Genomic DNA, 19,301 nt, shown 5'->3' on the forward strand with positions numbered 1-19,301 from the left:
CCATCCAGGCTCTTAAATGTCAGGTTGATTTATAATAAGCCATTCTTCATCTGCAATTTGATTGTTCATGAGAGGGGTAATCTGGAATGTATGACCAAACTGGCTGGGTCCGAAAGGGGGCCTCTTCCTCTCAGAGAAGTGCCTGGTGAGGTTACGAGTATGGCATCAGCCAAGAAGGTAAGCAAATACAATGGTATGGCAATTGTCATCTGAGAATCACTTACAGCTTTCAGGAGTGCTGTTCCAGAAATCACTAGATGTGACATCCTGCTAATTAAGTTGGACTTTAGGGATCAGTTAAGGACTGTTGCCATTGTACCAGGTTCACTGCTATATAGCAAACTCCATGCCTGAGTTCCTTGCTTCCATCTCCAAGTTGCCAATGGGGTTCCCCAGACTTGTGAGCTTGGGGGGCTTCCGAATTTGCCTTTCCCGGGAGTGGGATCTGAGGTGGCTCAGGGCTTATTCCAGGTCATTGAGAATTCAACAGTATATTTATAAACTGTAGCTGGTACAAAACAAATGTCACACCTCTGCTTTGTGAGCTGTGTTGGTTATCAGTTTGTTTCCTAGTCCAAGGTGCTGGTGTTGACCTTAAAAACATTTCAAGGCATGGGCTTATCCTATCAGATCCAGCAGAGAGGGTTTGTTGTTCCATCATCTAAAAAGCTACATTTGATGAGTCCTAGATAATGGGCCTTTTCTGCTGTGGTCCTTGCACTATGGAATTTATCTCCCCTGAGGTGAAGTTTACCTTGTCACTGTTAAACTTCCAGAGGTTCTCAAGTTTTGGTTATGCTAGCAAACCTGGGGACTCTAGGAGTCAGGTGAACTAATGAGATGATTCCGCTATTTTTAACAACACTTTGTCTAGTATTCTTTGTTTTAGCTTGGTTTTTATTCCTTTCAATCTATTTATTAACTGTTTTAGCTCTGATATATATCTCCCAGAGTTGGTTTATAATATAAATTGGTTTAATAAATAAATAAATTAGGCAAGTTATGTAATTTAATTTGAATCTCGTTTAATATATCAGCTTCCTACATTACTTTGAATACAGTGAACTTTGCCCAAATAAAGTCTAAAGTGATTTTTTGTCCATTGTAACCGAAGTCTATATAATGGAAATCCAAAGAATCAAGGTTTGACTCCATTTGTTTATGGCCTCCAAAAACTGTTCTTCAAAGGCTCTTAGGTGGTGAAGAAATATTATTTCTGCTCTACTTCATGTAAGAAGTTGCATTGTAAGGAAGGGATAAAGAACAGGAAACTTCATTTTTGTTGGAAGAATTCAATTATGGTAGTCAGAGAATTGAGACATGAGCAAAACCCAGGGGTGAAATTCAGCAGGTTCTGACAGCTTCTGGAGAACCAGTAGCGGAGCAAATACCACCTCTGGCTGGCCCCAGGAGTGGAGCGGAAATGGGGATTTTGCAGTAGCCTTCCCCTGCCACGCCCACAAAGAGTCACCCACAGAACCAGTAGTAAAAAAAATTGAATTTCACCACTGGCAAAATCCATCTGATTTGACCCAGGCTACGAACATTGGAAAATAACATAGTGTGTACACTGTACCACTCAACTTCTATAGACTTTTCCTGAATGCTACTTTATATCAGCAACTCTCTTCCTGGCTGAAGACTTAAGTGTGGGAGTAAGATAGTCTTTTCCCTATGAAGCTGTTTCTGTACATGTAAGGAGTGTTTTCAAGGAAAAAGACTTTTTACAATGGCATAAGACAGATTACAATCCTCTTCATTACTGTATCTTCCACTGAGGGTTTATGATGTGATTTTATTTTCTGAATGAGAGATTTCAATTCCTTTACATAAATATCATAATTGTGATATTAGTAGAATGCCATACGTAAGTCATACTACTTTCTCTTTTTTGAAATTGCTTTTGCTACAAATCTGGTTTATAACAACGTATATCAAGGGTATGAAACTGTATAGAATAGTAAGAAATATAATAGCGTGTCAGAATAAATCATCTCTGGCCATAAAGTGTTTGCTTCTACATGGGAGATGTGGTTTGCCTTTTGATTTCATGGGTCTGTTTTTAGTTCACCCCAGCAAATGCTCCTTTGGCAGGAGAGTCTCACCTGTCTTCAGAAATGCTGTTTGTCCTTGAGCACCTTCAAAATATACTTTTCTGCCTCTTTAAATCATGGGAGGAAATGCAAAGTTTGAGTGCATCTGAAGGTGAGACTGGCCCAAATGAACTTCACCTTGTTTGTTTAGATCACTGTGGCTGCTGCAGTTTTCTCAGCTGTTCCTCCTTCCTTTGGCCCATCTCCGGTTAGAGAACAGGGTATGGTTTGTTCTGCCTGCCTTCTTAGATGCTTGGGCGATGGCTTCCCAACCCTATTATGCAGGAGGCAAACAGAGAGTGTGGTTAGAGGAATATCTGAAGGCAGAAGCAGGTCTCTGGCTATTTGTGGGTATACTTTTTCTTTTGGTTTAAAAGTTGGGAGAATGTATTTATTTATTTATTTTAATTTGTCAACAAGTACAAGGGAACAAGTAGGAAAAACACATGAAAAAAATAGCACAAGTAAATGGATAAAAATAAGCAAAGCATAGCCATAAACACATAATGAGAGTACATATAAATGGGACACTAGGACAGGGACCGTAGGCACGCTGGTGCGCTTATGCACAGCCCCCTTAGGGCATGAATTGCATACTTGTATGGCAGGAGGAACAGATATTTAATTTCAAGATACGGTTTCTATAACAAGCACTGAGGTTTATATTGCAGTGTATTTCTGTTATATTGTTTGTTATGTGGTTTCTGCTGTCTTTCTGGTGGAAGGTCAAGTAAAGCGAGGGAGTTTGCTTTATTCCCAGTCTCTAATAGCGGAGTATATTTTATTTTATTTTTTATCACATCTAGCTTTTTTCCCCTGCCTAGGTAAACAACAATGGAATCATCTCCTTCTTGAAAGAGGTATCCCAGTTCACCCCTGTGGCTTTCCCCATTTCCAATGACCGACGTGTTGTTGCCGCATTCTGGGCTGATGTCGATAACCGGCGTTCAGGACAAGTGTTTTACCGGGAAACCACAGACCAAGCTATTTTGGAGAGAGCCACTAAGGATATCGCACAGTATTTCCCAGAATTCCCAGAATTCTCAGCCCAGTGGGTATTCATAGGAACTTGGAACAAGGTTACCTTCTTTGGAGGAAACTTGTTTTCTCCGGTAAGTGTCAGGACCAGAATATTGACTGATGGGTAATAAGAATAGAAGAGTTTCCTCCCTGCCCCATTGTGATTAAGCTTGGGCAGAACAGAAATTGTAGTAGCTTATATTTCTCTTTTTTATTTCCATTCCTTTTATTTCCAATGTCTTTTATTAGAAATTGTAGTAAATTGTTGACTTATCAGCAGAGCAATCAATCTTCATTTCAGACCCAAAGGTGCTTTTCCAAAAGGCGGCTGGGCTTTCTTGGTTTTTTTCCTTGAAAACATTTTGCTTCTCATCTGGGACAAGAAGCGAAACTTTTATCAAGGAAAAACTAAGGAACTCCAGTTGCTTTTTGCAAAAGCATTTTTGGGACAATCGTGACCTGGATGATTGAGAATTATCTTCCTACATTTCAGACATCTGCATTCTATCTTTACTATAGTATGAGAGATCAGAGAATAAAATACAATACGCATTCCATTGATAAATGAAAGGAAAAAATATAAATTAAAACTATTTAAAAAGATAGGAATTAGGGCACGCAATATAGCATAACAATAAAAAGTTCAATAAGTTCAAAGATCGGTTGACTCAGTCTACCATCCTTCTGAGGTGGGTAAAATGAGGACCCAGATTGTTGGGGGCAATATGCTGACTGTGTAAACCGCTTAGAGAGGGCTGTAAAAGCACTGCGAATCGGTGTATAAGTGATATTGCTATTCTTGCCATGAATCAGTGCTCCTCCAAGCACTCTGCCTCTCATGCAGCCCACGCAGCTCTTCAGGACTCAAAAAGGCTCAAGATGTTTTGTTTGAGACCTTGAAAAAGTTTTAATTTAGTATTAACCATTGTTGCAACTTCCTGGATGTTGCCTACTGCCTTAATACTCTCTGTGTGTTTTTTCTTTCTTTCAGGTAAATACTTTCCAGATAGTCCTCATCACTGATGGCCTGCTTTCCTTCACTATCTTCAACTATGAGTCAATAACCTGGACCACTGGCATGCATGCCAGCAGTGGAGGAAATTTAGCAGGCCTGGGAGGGATAGCAGCCCAGGTAGATTACATGATCACATTCAAGCAAGTCTCCTTTCTAATACACGCCATGCATTCTTGGAGATGGCTGAGGATGATATTGATTGTCTTGGGATGGTCATCATGACCAAGATAATCCGTAGCCTCAACCTCTTAAATAATAATCTTATTTTTCCCTTCCCTTCAGAGCTAAGACTACCTAGGACCTTTAGTGAAGGAAACTGCAGCTCTTTATTTTGGCCAGTGCTTCTGAGTTCCTTCCCTTCACTAGCCACCTTTTTAAAAAGAGTCATCCAGCAAGGGCTGCAGCAAGTACAACTTTCTCTTGGCATTTATATTTCATCCTATATGTTTTTTTCTTTCTTTTAGTCGGCTGTTCGGATGTGTGGATTTACCATTAATTGATCTATGCTTGGCCAGCTGCTGGCAGTCATCTGAGTTATCTCCAGTAAGCAGGAAGTTGCAGGTGTATAGGAAATTAATCCATTTTTCAGCCCCAGAAATTCAGGAGTGTAGACTTTTACGACTGTAAACAGAGCAGTAACCACATGCTTTGGATACTGTACAATGCTTTAGGAACACCCTGCCTTAGCGCAGCCAAAGTGGGAGAGAGAGGAAGTTGAAAAGTTTTTCACCAGGCACTGGCTTCTGACCAAATTTGTGAGAATTTGCTGCTGTAATTCACAACACGATAGAGTGGCTCGGCAGAAGCACCTCACAGCTCAGCATGGCAGAGGCTGCTGCTTGGCTTGAGCTAACAGAGCTGTGCTCATTTTGTGGAAAGCGGCAAGAGAGTCCAAGATTCTCTTGGAGTCACCCTCTATAGATGAATGGGGATGAAAATAAGCTCAGCGTTTTGTGCACTTTCCAGCTAGTGAGTCATGGATGAGTGGGGATTGCTGGGGCCTTTTGGTGCCAAAAGCCATTTGGGAAAAGAGTTGCACAAGTAGACCATCTGAACTCCCTCTTCCCCTCCCACCTCCTTTTTCCCTTTTAATGATGACAGTTATCATGTGTTGTAGCCAAAGTCTTTAATCACAGATGACATGCAAAACAGTAGGAGATGGCTTCTAGACTATATATGCTGCTTAGTTTCTACTGGTCTGTCCTGTAGCAGCTGGAACAGGGGTCCAAATAAATTGTTGTCCTGGAGAAGAAATGTTTGCCTCAACATAAACTTGCAAGTAAACCTCCAGATGTTGGTGGCCCACAACAATGTTTGCTAATTGTGAACCAGTTTTAGTCATTTATGAACTTGACGACTGTATGATTGCCTAGTCAAGAGTTCTTATCCAGGAGCCCTGACCCCTGGCTTACAAGAAAACTCAAACAGCTACATTCTGGCTACATTTATTACACTCATATCCCCTTTCTTCCCCTGTGGAGTCAACTTGACGTATGCAGGGTTTCAATGGGGTCTCCCATTTAGGCGTTGACCAGACCAAAAACTTCTAAGTTCAGGCAACATGTTTCATCGGAATTTAATGCCCTGAGAATTGAATGTTTAAGATGTCCAGAAAGTGAAGATAATCTAGGAACAAATGAATCTGCCATATATCAAGTGAGCTCATTGGTCCCATTTGCTGAGTTCTGTTAACATTAGCAACAGCATTTCAAGATTCCAGACTTTCCACTTCCCAGCCCAATCTGTGGAGTCAGAGGATGCTCCATATATACAAAACTTGTGATTTTTTTCACTGAACTACAGGACTTCTCCTTGGAAGGAATTTGTCAAAGGAAAACTTCTAGAAGAGCAAACTATTATCTCCACTGAGGGATCAGAGGAGTTGTATTGTGAGGTTGCTCATGCCTCCTATGCAAAATAGTGGCTATTTAGATGGGAAGCAGAAACACAAAACAACATTCAGGGAAATTGGATGCTTCCCTTCCTTATGTTCTTGCAGTCCATTCCTCTGCAGGGCACTGGGCCTGGTGGAAGAGAGAAGTCCCTTGCATTTCCCCACAGCTGCCCTGCTTTCCCCAGCAAGAGGTTTCAGTCTCTGCCCTTGTCTTCTAGGCAGGTTTCAATGCCGGTGATGGAAAACGGTATTTTAACATCCCCGGATCCCGCACTGATGACATTGTCGACGTGGAGATGACAACAAATGTGGGTATCCCCGGGCGCTGGGTATTCAGAATCGATGATGCCCAGGTGCAAGTGGGGGGCTGCAACAACACAAGTAAGAGGACAGCAGTTAGGTTTATTTAATGAAACCAATTCTTCCAGCCCTTCTCTTTGTCCCTGTGAAAGTTCTATGAAGGGCGGCAGCCATGCAATAGGAGCAGTTGTGAGTGGCACATAAACTTTTGAATACTTTACTGAGTTGATATATTAATGCAGTATAATAAATATGGTTAGCAAGTTATGGGATGTACTGATGCTGAAACTGTGCAAGTTATAAATTTGGGGGATATGGCTGTGCTACTCAGACTGAATCCCTTGGTGGCTGTAGATCTCTTCTGGCTGATTAAGAGCTACTTAATTATTTCTTGGGTAGAAATAAGACATAAACAGAATACCTCTGAGAAAAGCAGGTCTCTATATGAAAGGATGATGATCCTGAAATTAAGATAACTCCATCTTCCCCAACAAAAGTGAGAGAACAAATTCATCCATGCTTACTTTTACTATATTCTAAAGTAAATCCTAGATTCCTTCATTTTAACACTGAATTATTTGGAAGATGAGGGAAAGCTAATTTCTTCTTAGTTAACACTCTACTTGTTACACTTCATATCATGGCATTCATCTCAACTATGAGCTAAAAGTGGCATCTATGTTGCTTTCCTCTCCTGTTGGGCTGATAGAAATTTGCCCCCAATTATCTATTGAGGTTCAGGGTGTTTACAACTCAAGTCTTCTCATTAGTTCTTACATGTCAAAGCTGTTGATTTAGAAAAAGACTAAAGACTCTTAAACTGTAAATTAATTCCATACAAGCATAAATACATAAGATTTAATTAAATTAATTCAGTCATGTTTGATAGGACATGGTCCCAGATGTATGCCAGTTTTCTCCAATCTGATGTCCTGAATCTGATAAAACTGCAGTTCCCAGATTATTCTGCAAGCTTAATAGCTGGAATTCTGGAAGTTGCAATCCCTGTATAACTATCCAGATGGATACATTAGATTCTATCCCAGGTTTAGTTGTAAAATGTTTAATATGTGAGGCTCTGAGGTCACTAGTAGATATGTTTGCAAATCCATATGGGAAGTGAAATTAAACCTTCCCCAGGGATTGGCTAAAACCATCACTAAAAGCTACCCATCATGCCAGGTATTATTCTCCTGTAATGCTGAGGGTTTGTTCAATAATTAAAACCTCCCACAATCTGTGACCATCAATTTTTCAGGGTCTGCATGGTTTCTAGATAAAAACATGTATTCAGATTTTACCAATCTTTGGTTTCTAAGAGTTAAATGATTTTTCTTTTTCTTAATTTAAATTTATCTGTTCATCTTCGAGATATGCATCTCTGGAGCTGTCTAAACTATTATTCCTTCTTTCTTCTCCCACTCCCTGATTTCCAAATGTAACAATTCTAGAAATTTAGTAACTGATTTTCTCTGCTTTTCTTTTATTTCCTTGAACACATAATTCTGTTAAAAATATTATGTTGCCAAAATTCTTTAATAATGGGAAATTTGTTGGTATTGATGTAGTTCTTAACTCTTGAGATTGTCATAAAAATATTACAATATAGCAAATGGCAAAGAAATACCATGAAGATTATAGAATTGATCAAAAATATTTTTCTGTAAAAATGGTTTAATAGATTACTAAAAGTTTACTTAATAAAAGGCTGAATATTGATCTATTGAGGATATTAATGTTATTATTTAGATTTTCAAAAAGATTGTAAAACTCCTACGTAGATTAATAAAAGTACTGGCATGGACAACTGAAGCAAGGAAAACCAACTTTCTGTATTTAAAATAATTTTTAAGTAATAGATTTATTTATTGTAAATTTCAATCCAATTTAAGTGTGGATGAAGTACATTACATTGTGTGGTTTTGAAACAAAAGTGATACTTCTGCACATTGGTAATCTAAGTTCATTATAGAAAATCATCTACAACAGGGGTGTCAAACTCACGTCGTCAAGGCGGTGTCACGTGATGTATTTGGACTTTCTCCCCCTCCACTAAACCAGGCATGGGCGTGGCTAGCGCATGACGCATCCGGCCTGTGGGCATGGGAGTTTGACAGTCCTGAGCTACAAAAACAAAGGAAGTTGGATTAGTCTAATGCTTCTGTTGCCACCTCATCTAACATCTCTCTGAGCATCCTTCCAGCTATTGAATAGTTGGGTTTATTTCTTCATGCAGCTTCAGTATGTTTGACACTTCGTCCTTGCTTGAATGGAGGAAAATGTATTGAGGACTGCATCACAGGGAACCCTTCATATACTTGTTCTTGTCTCGCTGGTTTCACTGGAAAACAATGCCAAATTGGTGAGTCCTGCTTGTCTGCTGTGCACAATTGTACGAAGCAACTATACTATTCCAGCAACAATTTAGATCTTATACAGCTACTTATTTTATTTTAGATAATCTAAATCTATAGATTATTATTTTTCTTCCTGGGGAAAGAGGAATTGGGTATCTGAACAAATCCTAATCCATAGTGCCTCTTATTTTGTTTTTCAGATGTGGATGAGTGTGCTTCCAATCCATGTCATAATAAAGCATCTTGTATCAGTGGCATCAACAGCTTCAGCTGTTGGTGTCCACCAGGATTTAAAGGAGCTACATGTGAAATTGGTGAGAAATATTGTGTAAGAGCAAAGACACAATCCAATAACAAATCTAAGGAGAAAATGTGATTATGACTTTACTATTAATAGTATTTAGCATTTAATTTATTGTGCTTTAATTTTTTTTAGCGGCCCTGAGTTTTTGCTCAAGCAGAAAGCTGATTAATTAGACACACACGTAACAAAGTCATAGCAGAACTTCTTTGTGGCAATTACTTTAATTTTAGGAAAGAATGTGCTTTACTGAGCATCTCCAGAGGTGTTCGATTACACTTCTCAGAATGCCCAGCTAGGATGACCAAAGAGATGAAATGGAATCATGTGCCCCAGATAAGATAGATAGGTATGACGACCATGAAACTTCCCATAATTCCCTTCCATATAATCTTCATTACAATCTATTTATCTTCCATTAAACAAGAAACAGTGCTTATTTCAATAGCTGGGCTGTGTGTATATTCAGAAGCTGAGAGATTCTATAGCTTGTATGGTTTTGTCAGTGAAAAAAATATCACAACGTCATAATTTAATTTTCCTTTTGTTGTTGTTGTTGTTGTTGAAATGTAATAGAGGAGTCTCCATGTAAAACCAAAGAATGCCAGAATGGTGGGGAGTGCCAAATAACAAACACAACAGCTGTCTGCCTTTGTCAACCAGGTTATACTGGAGAAGACTGTGAAATAGGTGAGCCAAAAATAAGCATGTGTATCTAATGTACGGTAATCACCATTTAATCTCCTGCTCATCTCATAGCTGTTGCATTGTTTGTTTCTGTTCTATGTTAATAAGTACTTCTGTTGATTTAATCAGTTAATTCCCTGTTTATGGATAACAGATCTTATAGTGCTTGAGCAGTATAGTTTTATACAAAATGAACACTATAATTTCATTTCAGACTTCATGTTTTTATTCTCTTTCTTTTCTCTGCAGAAATAAATGAATGTGAGTCCAGCCCGTGTCTGAATGGTGGGCAATGTATGGATCTTGTCAACAACTTTACTTGTTCCTGCGCAACACCTTTTACTGGACAGCATTGTGAAATAGGTGCCTGATTTTATAACTGCATGGTGGCATCCTTCTTCCTATAAAGCTAGTCTTTATTGTTCTTTCTCTTTCTTTGCTACTTTCAGGCCCTCGGCTTAGAGCCATCCTTGTATGTGTTATCTTCAATTATTCAGCTTCATTGATCTGTACTGAGGCTCCCTCCTCTTCATTCTAGATCCTTCGACCTGTGAGGGCAGAAACTGCAGGAATCGGCAGATGTGCAACTATATTCGCCCAGGGCGCTATGTCTGTACATGCTCACCAGGCTACTATGGAAACAATTGCCAATATGGTGAGTATATTTGTCTGTTTTCTCTAAAGGGAGAAATGTGTAGTTCAACACTGCCCCTGTACATCTTGCTCACGCAGAATGCTCTCCACTAACTTTTTTAATCCAGCGGCTGGTTATGTTTGACCTTCAAATTGTTGAACAGGTAGTTCTCGACTTAACAACCACTTCTTTAACGATGGTTCAAAGTTGTGACAGCACTGCAAAAACAAAATCAATAGGAAAGCTGGCAGGGAAGGTCACAAATCACAATCACATGATGTCTTGCTTAACAATCATGGTGATTCATTTAACCATCATGTCAAAAAATGTCTTAAAATTGGGTGCAGTTCATGTGATGCCTCAACAACCGTGCTGCTTAATTATGAATTTTGTACCGTAGTCAAAATTGTGGTTATATGTATTCTGTATTCTTATCAGAATACAGACTTATCTGTATTCTGTTGATTGTGAAATGAAAATTCTTGGTATCAAACTAGATTAATTTCAGATATTTTTAGCCTCGTAGCCCTTGTTAAGAAGATATAAAATCAGCCTCTTGGGCAGAACTTCCCATCCATGATCTTATCCTTAGTAAAGCAAAGCCCACAAGTGACCAGATTTTTTGCACCTTCATATTAGGTCCTCCTAATATCTATGTGGTGGTAAAAAAAAGTGTTGATATATAAAACTGGACATATAGGAACTGCCTCTTAACTTGACAGCCTACACTTTGGGGATGCTAGGTTTTCTAAAGTCATCTGTGTTTACTTCGCATGTGCCCTCCCTGTAGAATATCAAGAGAAGGAAGTGTATATATTTAAACAAAGAAATGTTTATACACTCCTACTGAGTGATTCCCAGATAATCTTATACAGAACAATAAAATAACACAGTAATAAAAGCAAAGAAGAAAATATGGCAGAAACCAGGCAACAACCAAAAAACCCATATTGCCCTGAAGGGCACCCCAATCACTCTTGCCAAAAGCCAAGATAAAGAGCAATGTCTTCAAGAGTGTGCATAATACCAGCAAGGACCCAGGTGCTAAAGCAGAGCACTTTTACTCAGCCATCCATCTCACAAAATACAACTATTTCAGTAGTCCTGATCGATGGCATTGTTTAATTGAAAGAAGATGAAGCACGTCGACCCTGTAAGATGGGATTGGTTGGGTGGATACTATGAGAGATAGGTGGTCCCAAAAGTAATCAGGCCCATTGTCATGTAGGCCTTTATAGATAAAGACCAGCTTCTATATTTGATACTGAACAGATGTTCTAATATTGTTTTTTGTGCTACAGAAATGTATCTCTCTTTATATGTGTTTATGAGTCCTTCACTGATGTTTTTTAGGTGGCCCTAGAATGTCTAATGCCTGTAGCTCCAATCCATGCCAGAATGAGGGCACATGTCTTGAAAGCAGCCAAGGTTATGTTTGTGAATGTGCAGAAGGATATGCAGGCACTGACTGCAGAGATAGTAAGTATTGGAGTCAACCACACTAAACAACTCTCTTTGAGTTTCATGCCTGTATACATTTATTTCCAAATTAGCAGTAGAACACTGCAGTCTGGGTGGGTAGTTTGAAGAAAATTAATTGTTCTTCATTTGTTTTCTTTTTCAAAGTAATTGTATCTATGCAAATTCTAACTCTGGAAAAATTACTATTAATACTTTCTCTATTACAATTTATTAAATTCCCAATTGTTTTAGATTTATCAGTAATAATAAGATCCTATCAGGAATTTGCAAAGGAAAATATTGACATAGTTAGTAAACTAATAATGGAATTGATGTCTCCATTTGCATGTGGTTGTATTGGTAACATGGAAGATAGTGATGTATGGTGCAGTAGCTACTATTTTAAGTGTGTGTCATGGCCATCATACCTCCTTACTTGAACTCTGCTCTCAGAATTTTCAGAATAAAGAGGTTTATAATGTTTTACTGATGTCAAATTTATGTCAAAAGACTTGTAGGTTTAGGGTATTCATCATTTCAAATGGGCGATTAAAAGCCAAATGTTAGCACAGCATAAAACCAGAAGAAACTTTGATCTTTGAATAATCAGTATATTGCTCTCATTTAGACCAATGTTTCTTAAACTAAGTGACTTTAAGACCTGAGGACTTTAATTCCCAGAATTCCCCAGTCAGCATGCTGGTTGGAAAATTCTGGGACTTAAAGTCCACAAGTCTTAAAAGTTGCTCAGATCGAGAAATGTTGATTCAAAGAATTCCATCAATTTTTTGTAACGAAGCCTCAGATAGGGTCAGGCATGCAGTAAAAGATTGTAAGCAGGAATTTAACATTTCATTGTTTTTTTATTTGGGTGGAATTCGAAATTTTTCTTTAACTATATAAAGTCTGTTTTAAGCCTTATATTTTCACCACCACCGGAATTTCTGCCTAAAAATGTTAGGAAGTTGTATCATTGATTTTCAGCAACGGACATATTAAAATTGGTGCTACAGTTGAAGGGATGTAAAATAAGGCTGATGTAAAATAAGGGCTTTCAGCACTACATAGGGCTAGCTGTCCGTGTTACATAGAGAACAGAATCAGTTCCCATCATGTGCTGCTAATTCTTATTTTAATGCCTATTATCCAGGGCCATTTTTGTCTCCAGTTTCTGGAGGACTGGTTTTTTTCATGCTCCCACTGTATCTCCTGTTGACCTCATTTATCTTCATTAAGCTTTTCCCACTCTTAAGCTTACAGGCACTAATTACTGGCTCATACCGTCTTCTAGGAAGAGAATAGGCAGTGCCTGCTTTATTTAAAAAAAAAAAAGCAATAAGGCTCATTAGAGTTGTTGAATCAAGGACAGATACCACCACAAGGGAGTATTTAATAGGTAAAGTGTGATTACTCCTGTGGGGAGTACAGTAGATTTGTGATTTGCCATTGCTTGGATATTAATTAAAGAAAATAACGGATGTAAAACAAAAGGAAGTAAAATTTCTTCATAAGATACATAACCAGCTCTAATTCTGATATTTCCTCACATCAGGCTGCATCATCCTGCTTTGGTTACTGGAAGTAGATTAATGTAGGCCTCAGATTTGCTGGCAAATTAGATGAGTCTAATTTGTCCTCCTCAACATTCTTCTTCCCTCCCTCAAATTTTTGCAGAAGTCTCAGATGACTGCGAGTGTCGAAATGGAGGGAAGTGCCTGGATGGAAATATCACTGTGTGCCATTGCCCACCTGGATATTTTGGGCTTCTCTGCGAATTTGGTAAAAGAAAGTTTTTCTGATCTATGCAAACCTTTTATTATCCTCTTTAGATTCTTGCTGCATGTGTGGTAAGGTGACAGAGTATACTGTGGTACCTTAAAGTATAATCCATTTACTTCTGTGCAAATTTTTATGGATCAGTTCTGAATCATGACATCTTACATTATAATCATCTGGTGAGTCTTTAAGGTATTATAGAATTCAATTTTTTGTGTTGTGAAAGATTACCTCTCTAGAAATTCCTAGAATATAATATAATGCAATCATACTGCATCAATGGCACTTTATATAAATATATAAACACATAACACGTGTTCATATTCAAGGTAGCAAACCTAGCTAATATTTCTGCTTCCTAATTTTTCCACAACAACCATGTCAGATGTGTTGGAAGTTTTGCCACTTAGGATGGCCTGAAATTATCTAACTTTGTAATTAATTACATTCTGATTCTTAATATCCTATTATGGCATACAAGGTAGCATGCATGATTTCTCTACACATTCAAACTCCTACTTTATCCACATATATATCCATAGTGGGTTTAATTATGGATTGCCTAGTTCAAGGCTACCTAATTTTCTTCATTGATGAATTAGGATCGGGGTCTATAGCTTTTCAATAATTCTCCATTCAAGCAAAACTGCTCTGGGCATGAAATATACTATACTAGTTGCCCATTTAAATCCTATTGTTTGCCTTTGTTTAGTGATCTGATGATTTCACGTTGATCCCACCTCAGCTGTCTTGCCTAAACTTCTGACTGACGTTTCCATTTGTGAACATGGGCAGAAGAACTGTTTTTACATAACTGCCCAACCAATGTTTTGATTCCTTCAGAGCCACTCCCTGGCATATGATCACTGAAAGCACCAAGAACCAAGCTAACAGTCCAGATTTGTGTTGGCCACGAGTAATGATGTGAACCTGTATCTATAGCTGATACCCTCCAGTTCTTTTGGACTACAGATCAAGCCAGTGACTAATAATCTAACTAAGCTGAAATGTTAGTCTAGGGAAGATGATTTTATGCCATGCAGCACTGCTTCTTCTCTTGTGTGTCCTATATCCCCTTCCTTTCTAAGTAAAGTAGATATTTTTTCCCTGAGCTGGATAATTGATCCTGCTGAGTCTAATGGGTGACATTTCTCATCATTATAAAGCCCATCTGTAGTGTGCTCAGTGTGTAATAGGAAATCACCCTATATGTGCTTTTGATCTATTGCAGAAGTGACTACTACACCTTGCAATATGAACACCCAGTGTCCTGATGGGGGTTATTGTATGGAGTATGGTGGCAGTTACCTTTGCGTGTGCCATACAGATTATGGCACTAATCACAGTAAGTAAAAAAAGGTTCAGAGGATTAGAGTGTGTCTTGATTATAAGAACCATGATGGGGAAAAGAGGAGAATTTCATGTAATGATTGCAATCAAGAGTAAGCCTGGTTAGTGAAGGCTAAGAGATAGATTTAAAAATGAAGGAGAGATAAATACAATCTTGAGAAATGCAATGTAATATATAAGGAACATGCAAGTGACATGGTAATGTGGGAAAATAATATGCAAATGATTTGTATCATCTTGTTGTTTATGCTGCTCATGCAAATTATACTTTCTCTTGTAAATGATGTAAAATTGGTGAGAATATCAAGTGGGCTGTTAAGTTGGTGAATAATAGGAAGGAGAACCTGCTATATCTTTCAAAACACAATCCTCCTGACATTTTCTTGGCATCGGTTCCTTTAAAGTAAACTTTAACATTGGAGAATGGGGCACTTTTTTTCTCAGCCATGCAATATGGGAAAAGGAGTTAGCCATCACGTTTTAGAATATTGCAAAATACCCAACCACGCCTCCATCTTGAACCTGTGGATATTTAAGATGATGCCATTCCTGTGTCTGCAATCCCAGACCAATGCATGGCCTGGAACATGGATGTCAAACTCACCACGTCACGTTGCCATCACGTGATGTTTTGCAATGTTTTTCCCCTTCACGGAGCTGGGGTGGGCGTGACCTGTGCATGACGCATCCAGCCCACGGGCCACCAGTTTGACACTCCTGTGCCTAGAATACCCGTGGGCATCGGAATTCAAAGAGATGTGTCCTGTTTTTCCATGTCATTTAATTGAGCTCGTCTCCATGGGGCAGGTGGATTTTTCATTTAGCATCAGCCCATGTGAGGCCATGTCTGCTTTTGCAGCTGAGCCACCCTCTCCATGTGACTCAGAGCCCTGCCTGAACGGTGGATCTTGTGATGCTCATGAAGACTCCTACACCTGTGACTGTCCCCGAGGCTTCACTGGAAAATATTGTGAGAAAGGTACTTGACAACACAGAGGTGGTTGAACAGAATCTACATTCTCAAACCTGCTTTGATGAGAGACAACCTTTTCACCCAGAACAGGATTGGGTGAGAAACTGATTGCAAGGATTGGTGTTTTTTCTCTCATATGACTCAACTAGTGTATGGTTCATCCAGTGGTGGGATTAAACCAGTTCGCACCACTTTGGGAGAACCAGTTGTTAAGTTTCTGAGCAGTTTGGTGAACTGGGAAGAAATCATTAGGGCAGAGAACTGGTTGTTAAATTATTTGAATCCCACCACTGGGTTCATCCTATGGCCAGCCAAAGTTGGGTGAGACCATTGAAGAAGTATTCTCTTGTTAGAACATTCATTATAGGATCCTTAGTATATCTGTACCAAATTGGCCTTTAGAAAGTATTACATTTTGGAGTTTGGTGTGTCTTAACATCTTATCTAAGAAAAAATTATCAGGTTAGTCTTTCCCAACCTTGGCAATTTTAGGATATGTGGACTTCAACTCCCAGAATTTTTCAAAAATTGGGAAGCGTTTATTTGGAAGCGGGGGCAATATGATTTTATGTGGATGATCTGTATTGAGGATAATTTGGAGTATTCATGGGAACATGCAGAGTACTGCTGGCAACTCCTTAAAGCAAGCATTTCTTTTCCTGGGGTCAGCAGACAGTCACACAAGACTCCATCCCTTTAAGAAGTTGCAGACAGTTATTAACTTAGCATCCCCACGTGCTCCATGAGACTTTTCCCTTCTCCTTTTTGTCTAATGCCAGCTTGTTCAACAAACCATTCTTAAAACAAAGCTTGGCTTAGCAATATTTGTGAATGTTATTCAGAGCAGAAATTGGTTTTTGCAAAGTATTTGGTTTTCTATCTTTAATTTATTCATAATCCGTATCTGTGGATTGGTTGGTGGAAGTTTAGGAATTGGTTTAATGTGATACAAGGACTAGGCAAGCATCCCATTTGCATAGGGTAGAGGGTTTATTTATAAAGGATATATTGCAAGTATTATTACTTTTCTCTTGCCAGAAAGACCCAAATTATGCAGCTCTGGACCCTGCCGCAATGGAGGGACCTGTAAGGAATCAGATGGGGAATACCACTGCACCTGTCCCTACCGCTTTACAGGGAAACACTGCGAGATAGGTACTCAGTGACATACCATTTTGTCCCCTTGAAATGCTTTGCAATGGTATAGTCTGTGACTTAAATCTTTTGTTCTTATAGGTAAACCTGATCCTTGTACCTCAGGGCCTTGTCATAATGGGGGCACCTGTTTCCATTACATTGGCAAGTACAAATGTGACTGCCTGCCTGGATACACTGGACGGCACTGTGAAACAGGTATTGGCACAGGAGGGATCTTTTCCTATTGGAACATAATTGTGAATCCAAAGACTTTGTGTGTAGCCTTTGGGCTGCGCAAGAGGTTTGTGGTTGGGTACTTCACTCAATAAGCAGCAGTTGTTTCTATCCCCAAAGAATAAAGCTAGGGAAGTACTCACTTTGCATTATTTAAAATAATAATAACAATAGCACTTAGACTTATATACTGCTTTACAGCCCTCTCTAAGCAGTTTACAGAGTCAGCATATTGACCCCAACAATTTGGGTCCTCATTTTACCCACCTCAGAAGGATGGAAGGCTGAGTTAGCCTTGAGTCTGGTAAGGTTTGAACTGCCAAATTGCAGGCAGGCAGCAGGCAGCAGAAATAGCCTGCAATACTGCACTCTAACCACCGCGCTACCACAGCTCAGTATCAACAGTAAGAAGATAGTTTAAAATGGCATTTATTGTAATTGTTAGAAAAATGTGATAAGCCTTTGAATAACCATTTATTTCTTAATCCAGAGGACAGAGTACATCCCTTCTGTTGTTGCTGAACTACAGTTCCCAACATCCTTCATTTTTGGCTTCTAGGAGTTCATATTTGAAAGACAATACAATTTCCATCCTTATCCTAATCCCCTGAAAGTTACATTAAATAAAAGCAGATGAAAAAGTCAGGGAAAGATTTTGTTCAAATGCTCCATTAGCTTTCATGCTGCTTGTGTAAAACTGCAAAGATATAGTTGAACAATTCTTACCTACTATAGGTGATTAACCTCTTTAATAAAATTAATGGCATCTGCATCGAAGAGAGTCAAGATATAGAACAAGTTGAAGCTTGGCTAACTGTGTAACAGTGTTCACCTCTGAGTATGCTTTTAAGATAATTTGTGGGCCTTAATCTTTGCATCTTATATCCCTCAAACAACCTGGATCCCATTTCAAAAAAGTTCACTTTTTCCAAAAAGGTCATTAATATTCTATCTTGTTCTGTTCTACTATGTTATTGATTCTTTCATCCTCAGTGTCATGATCATTATCTTTGTGAAAGGCGCACAAGAGGTTTTCAGCCATATACATACATTTTGGGTCTTTTGTCCCATTAAATTCAACTGGATATATGTTCTGAGTAGTCTTTCATTGGAACTTGATTGGTACTTCCAAGACTCTACCCACCTTTTATCTGTTTAGTACAAAATAACTTGATAGCTTTTTGCTTGAACAGACGAAATATGATGGAAGACAAAATAAAAACAGGTGAAGAGTGAAAAAACGATATTAGGTCTACTTCATAAGAGCCAAGTGACAAAAAAGTCATTATACTTCCAAGACTGTAAAAATGATTTAATTTAATGATATATATCAACTTATATTCCAGGAAATTTTAAATTACTGCTTTGATTTGCAGATTTGAAGGACTAAACTATATTAATGTTTAAGGTGCTGGCCTGAGACCAGAGGAGCCAAATGAAAATCTACACTTGATGGTAGAACTCATCGGGTGACTTAACCCAGTCCTTCATAGTATTATTGTAATAGGATAAAGTCTCGCCATGTACAGCATATTGAGCCATCAAAGAAAAAGGGACTATAAATGTAATAATAACAAGAACTACCTAAATGATACATATTTGTTTGCAGATTGGTCATCTGTGATATTTCCAATGGTCATATGATATTATTAGGTAGGATCATATAAATGCATATAAAGGCCAGCCAGCCCTTCCTTTCCTTATTTCATGCCCTGAGATGCCCAGGCAAGTCTGACGTTTTTTCTTGCATTGAGAAAATGTTTCAACAGACAGGAGCCTCCATCTAACCTCCAATGTATTGTATTAATAATTATATTAGTAATCTCTGGTGTTAAGGTGCTACATAGAACCTTTTGTAAGCTGGGAATGGAACCATTTGAACTATGCTGAATGGAATCTGTTTTGCAGCTCCTTCTCCTTGTTTCCGGCATCCATGCAAAAATGGGGCCACTTGTGAGGATTTTGGCAACAGCTATGTCTGCATATGCTCTGCAGGTTACACAGGAAGACACTGCCAATCAGGTAACATTAGAAAAGCATAATACACCCTAGAGAAGACGTTTCTTTCT

At 38.7% G+C, this 19,301-nt stretch overlaps 1 protein-coding gene across 2 annotated transcripts in view; it reads left to right on the plus strand.

The window, feature by feature from the left end:
- Positions 1-19,301, plus strand: part of SNED1 (sushi, nidogen and EGF like domains 1) — a 75,650-nt gene that overhangs the window by 27,941 nt on the left and 28,408 nt on the right. For both annotated transcript variants that reach the window (XM_087725532.1, XM_087725533.1), the window contains exons 2-16: positions 2,918-3,205; positions 4,105-4,245; positions 6,241-6,403; positions 8,559-8,684; positions 8,880-8,993; positions 9,557-9,670; positions 9,917-10,030; positions 10,206-10,322; positions 11,655-11,780; positions 13,437-13,541; positions 14,770-14,883; positions 15,748-15,867; positions 16,900-17,016; positions 17,098-17,214; positions 19,141-19,254. In XM_087725532.1, coding sequence (XP_087581658.1) covers positions 2,918-3,205; positions 4,105-4,245; positions 6,241-6,403; positions 8,559-8,684; positions 8,880-8,993; positions 9,557-9,670; positions 9,917-10,030; positions 10,206-10,322; positions 11,655-11,780; positions 13,437-13,541; positions 14,770-14,883; positions 15,748-15,867; positions 16,900-17,016; positions 17,098-17,214; positions 19,141-19,254 — 1,990 coding nt within the window. The remainder of the gene's footprint in view (positions 1-2,917; positions 3,206-4,104; positions 4,246-6,240; positions 6,404-8,558; positions 8,685-8,879; positions 8,994-9,556; positions 9,671-9,916; positions 10,031-10,205; positions 10,323-11,654; positions 11,781-13,436; positions 13,542-14,769; positions 14,884-15,747; positions 15,868-16,899; positions 17,017-17,097; positions 17,215-19,140; positions 19,255-19,301) is intronic.

Source organism: Thamnophis sirtalis, unplaced genomic scaffold (assembly GCF_051295495.1).
Source record: "Thamnophis sirtalis isolate CommonGarterSnake01/CBP01778 unplaced genomic scaffold, rThaSir2_p1.2 scaffold_11, whole genome shotgun sequence".
Lineage (NCBI taxonomy): Eukaryota > Metazoa > Chordata > Lepidosauria > Squamata > Natricidae > Thamnophis > Thamnophis sirtalis.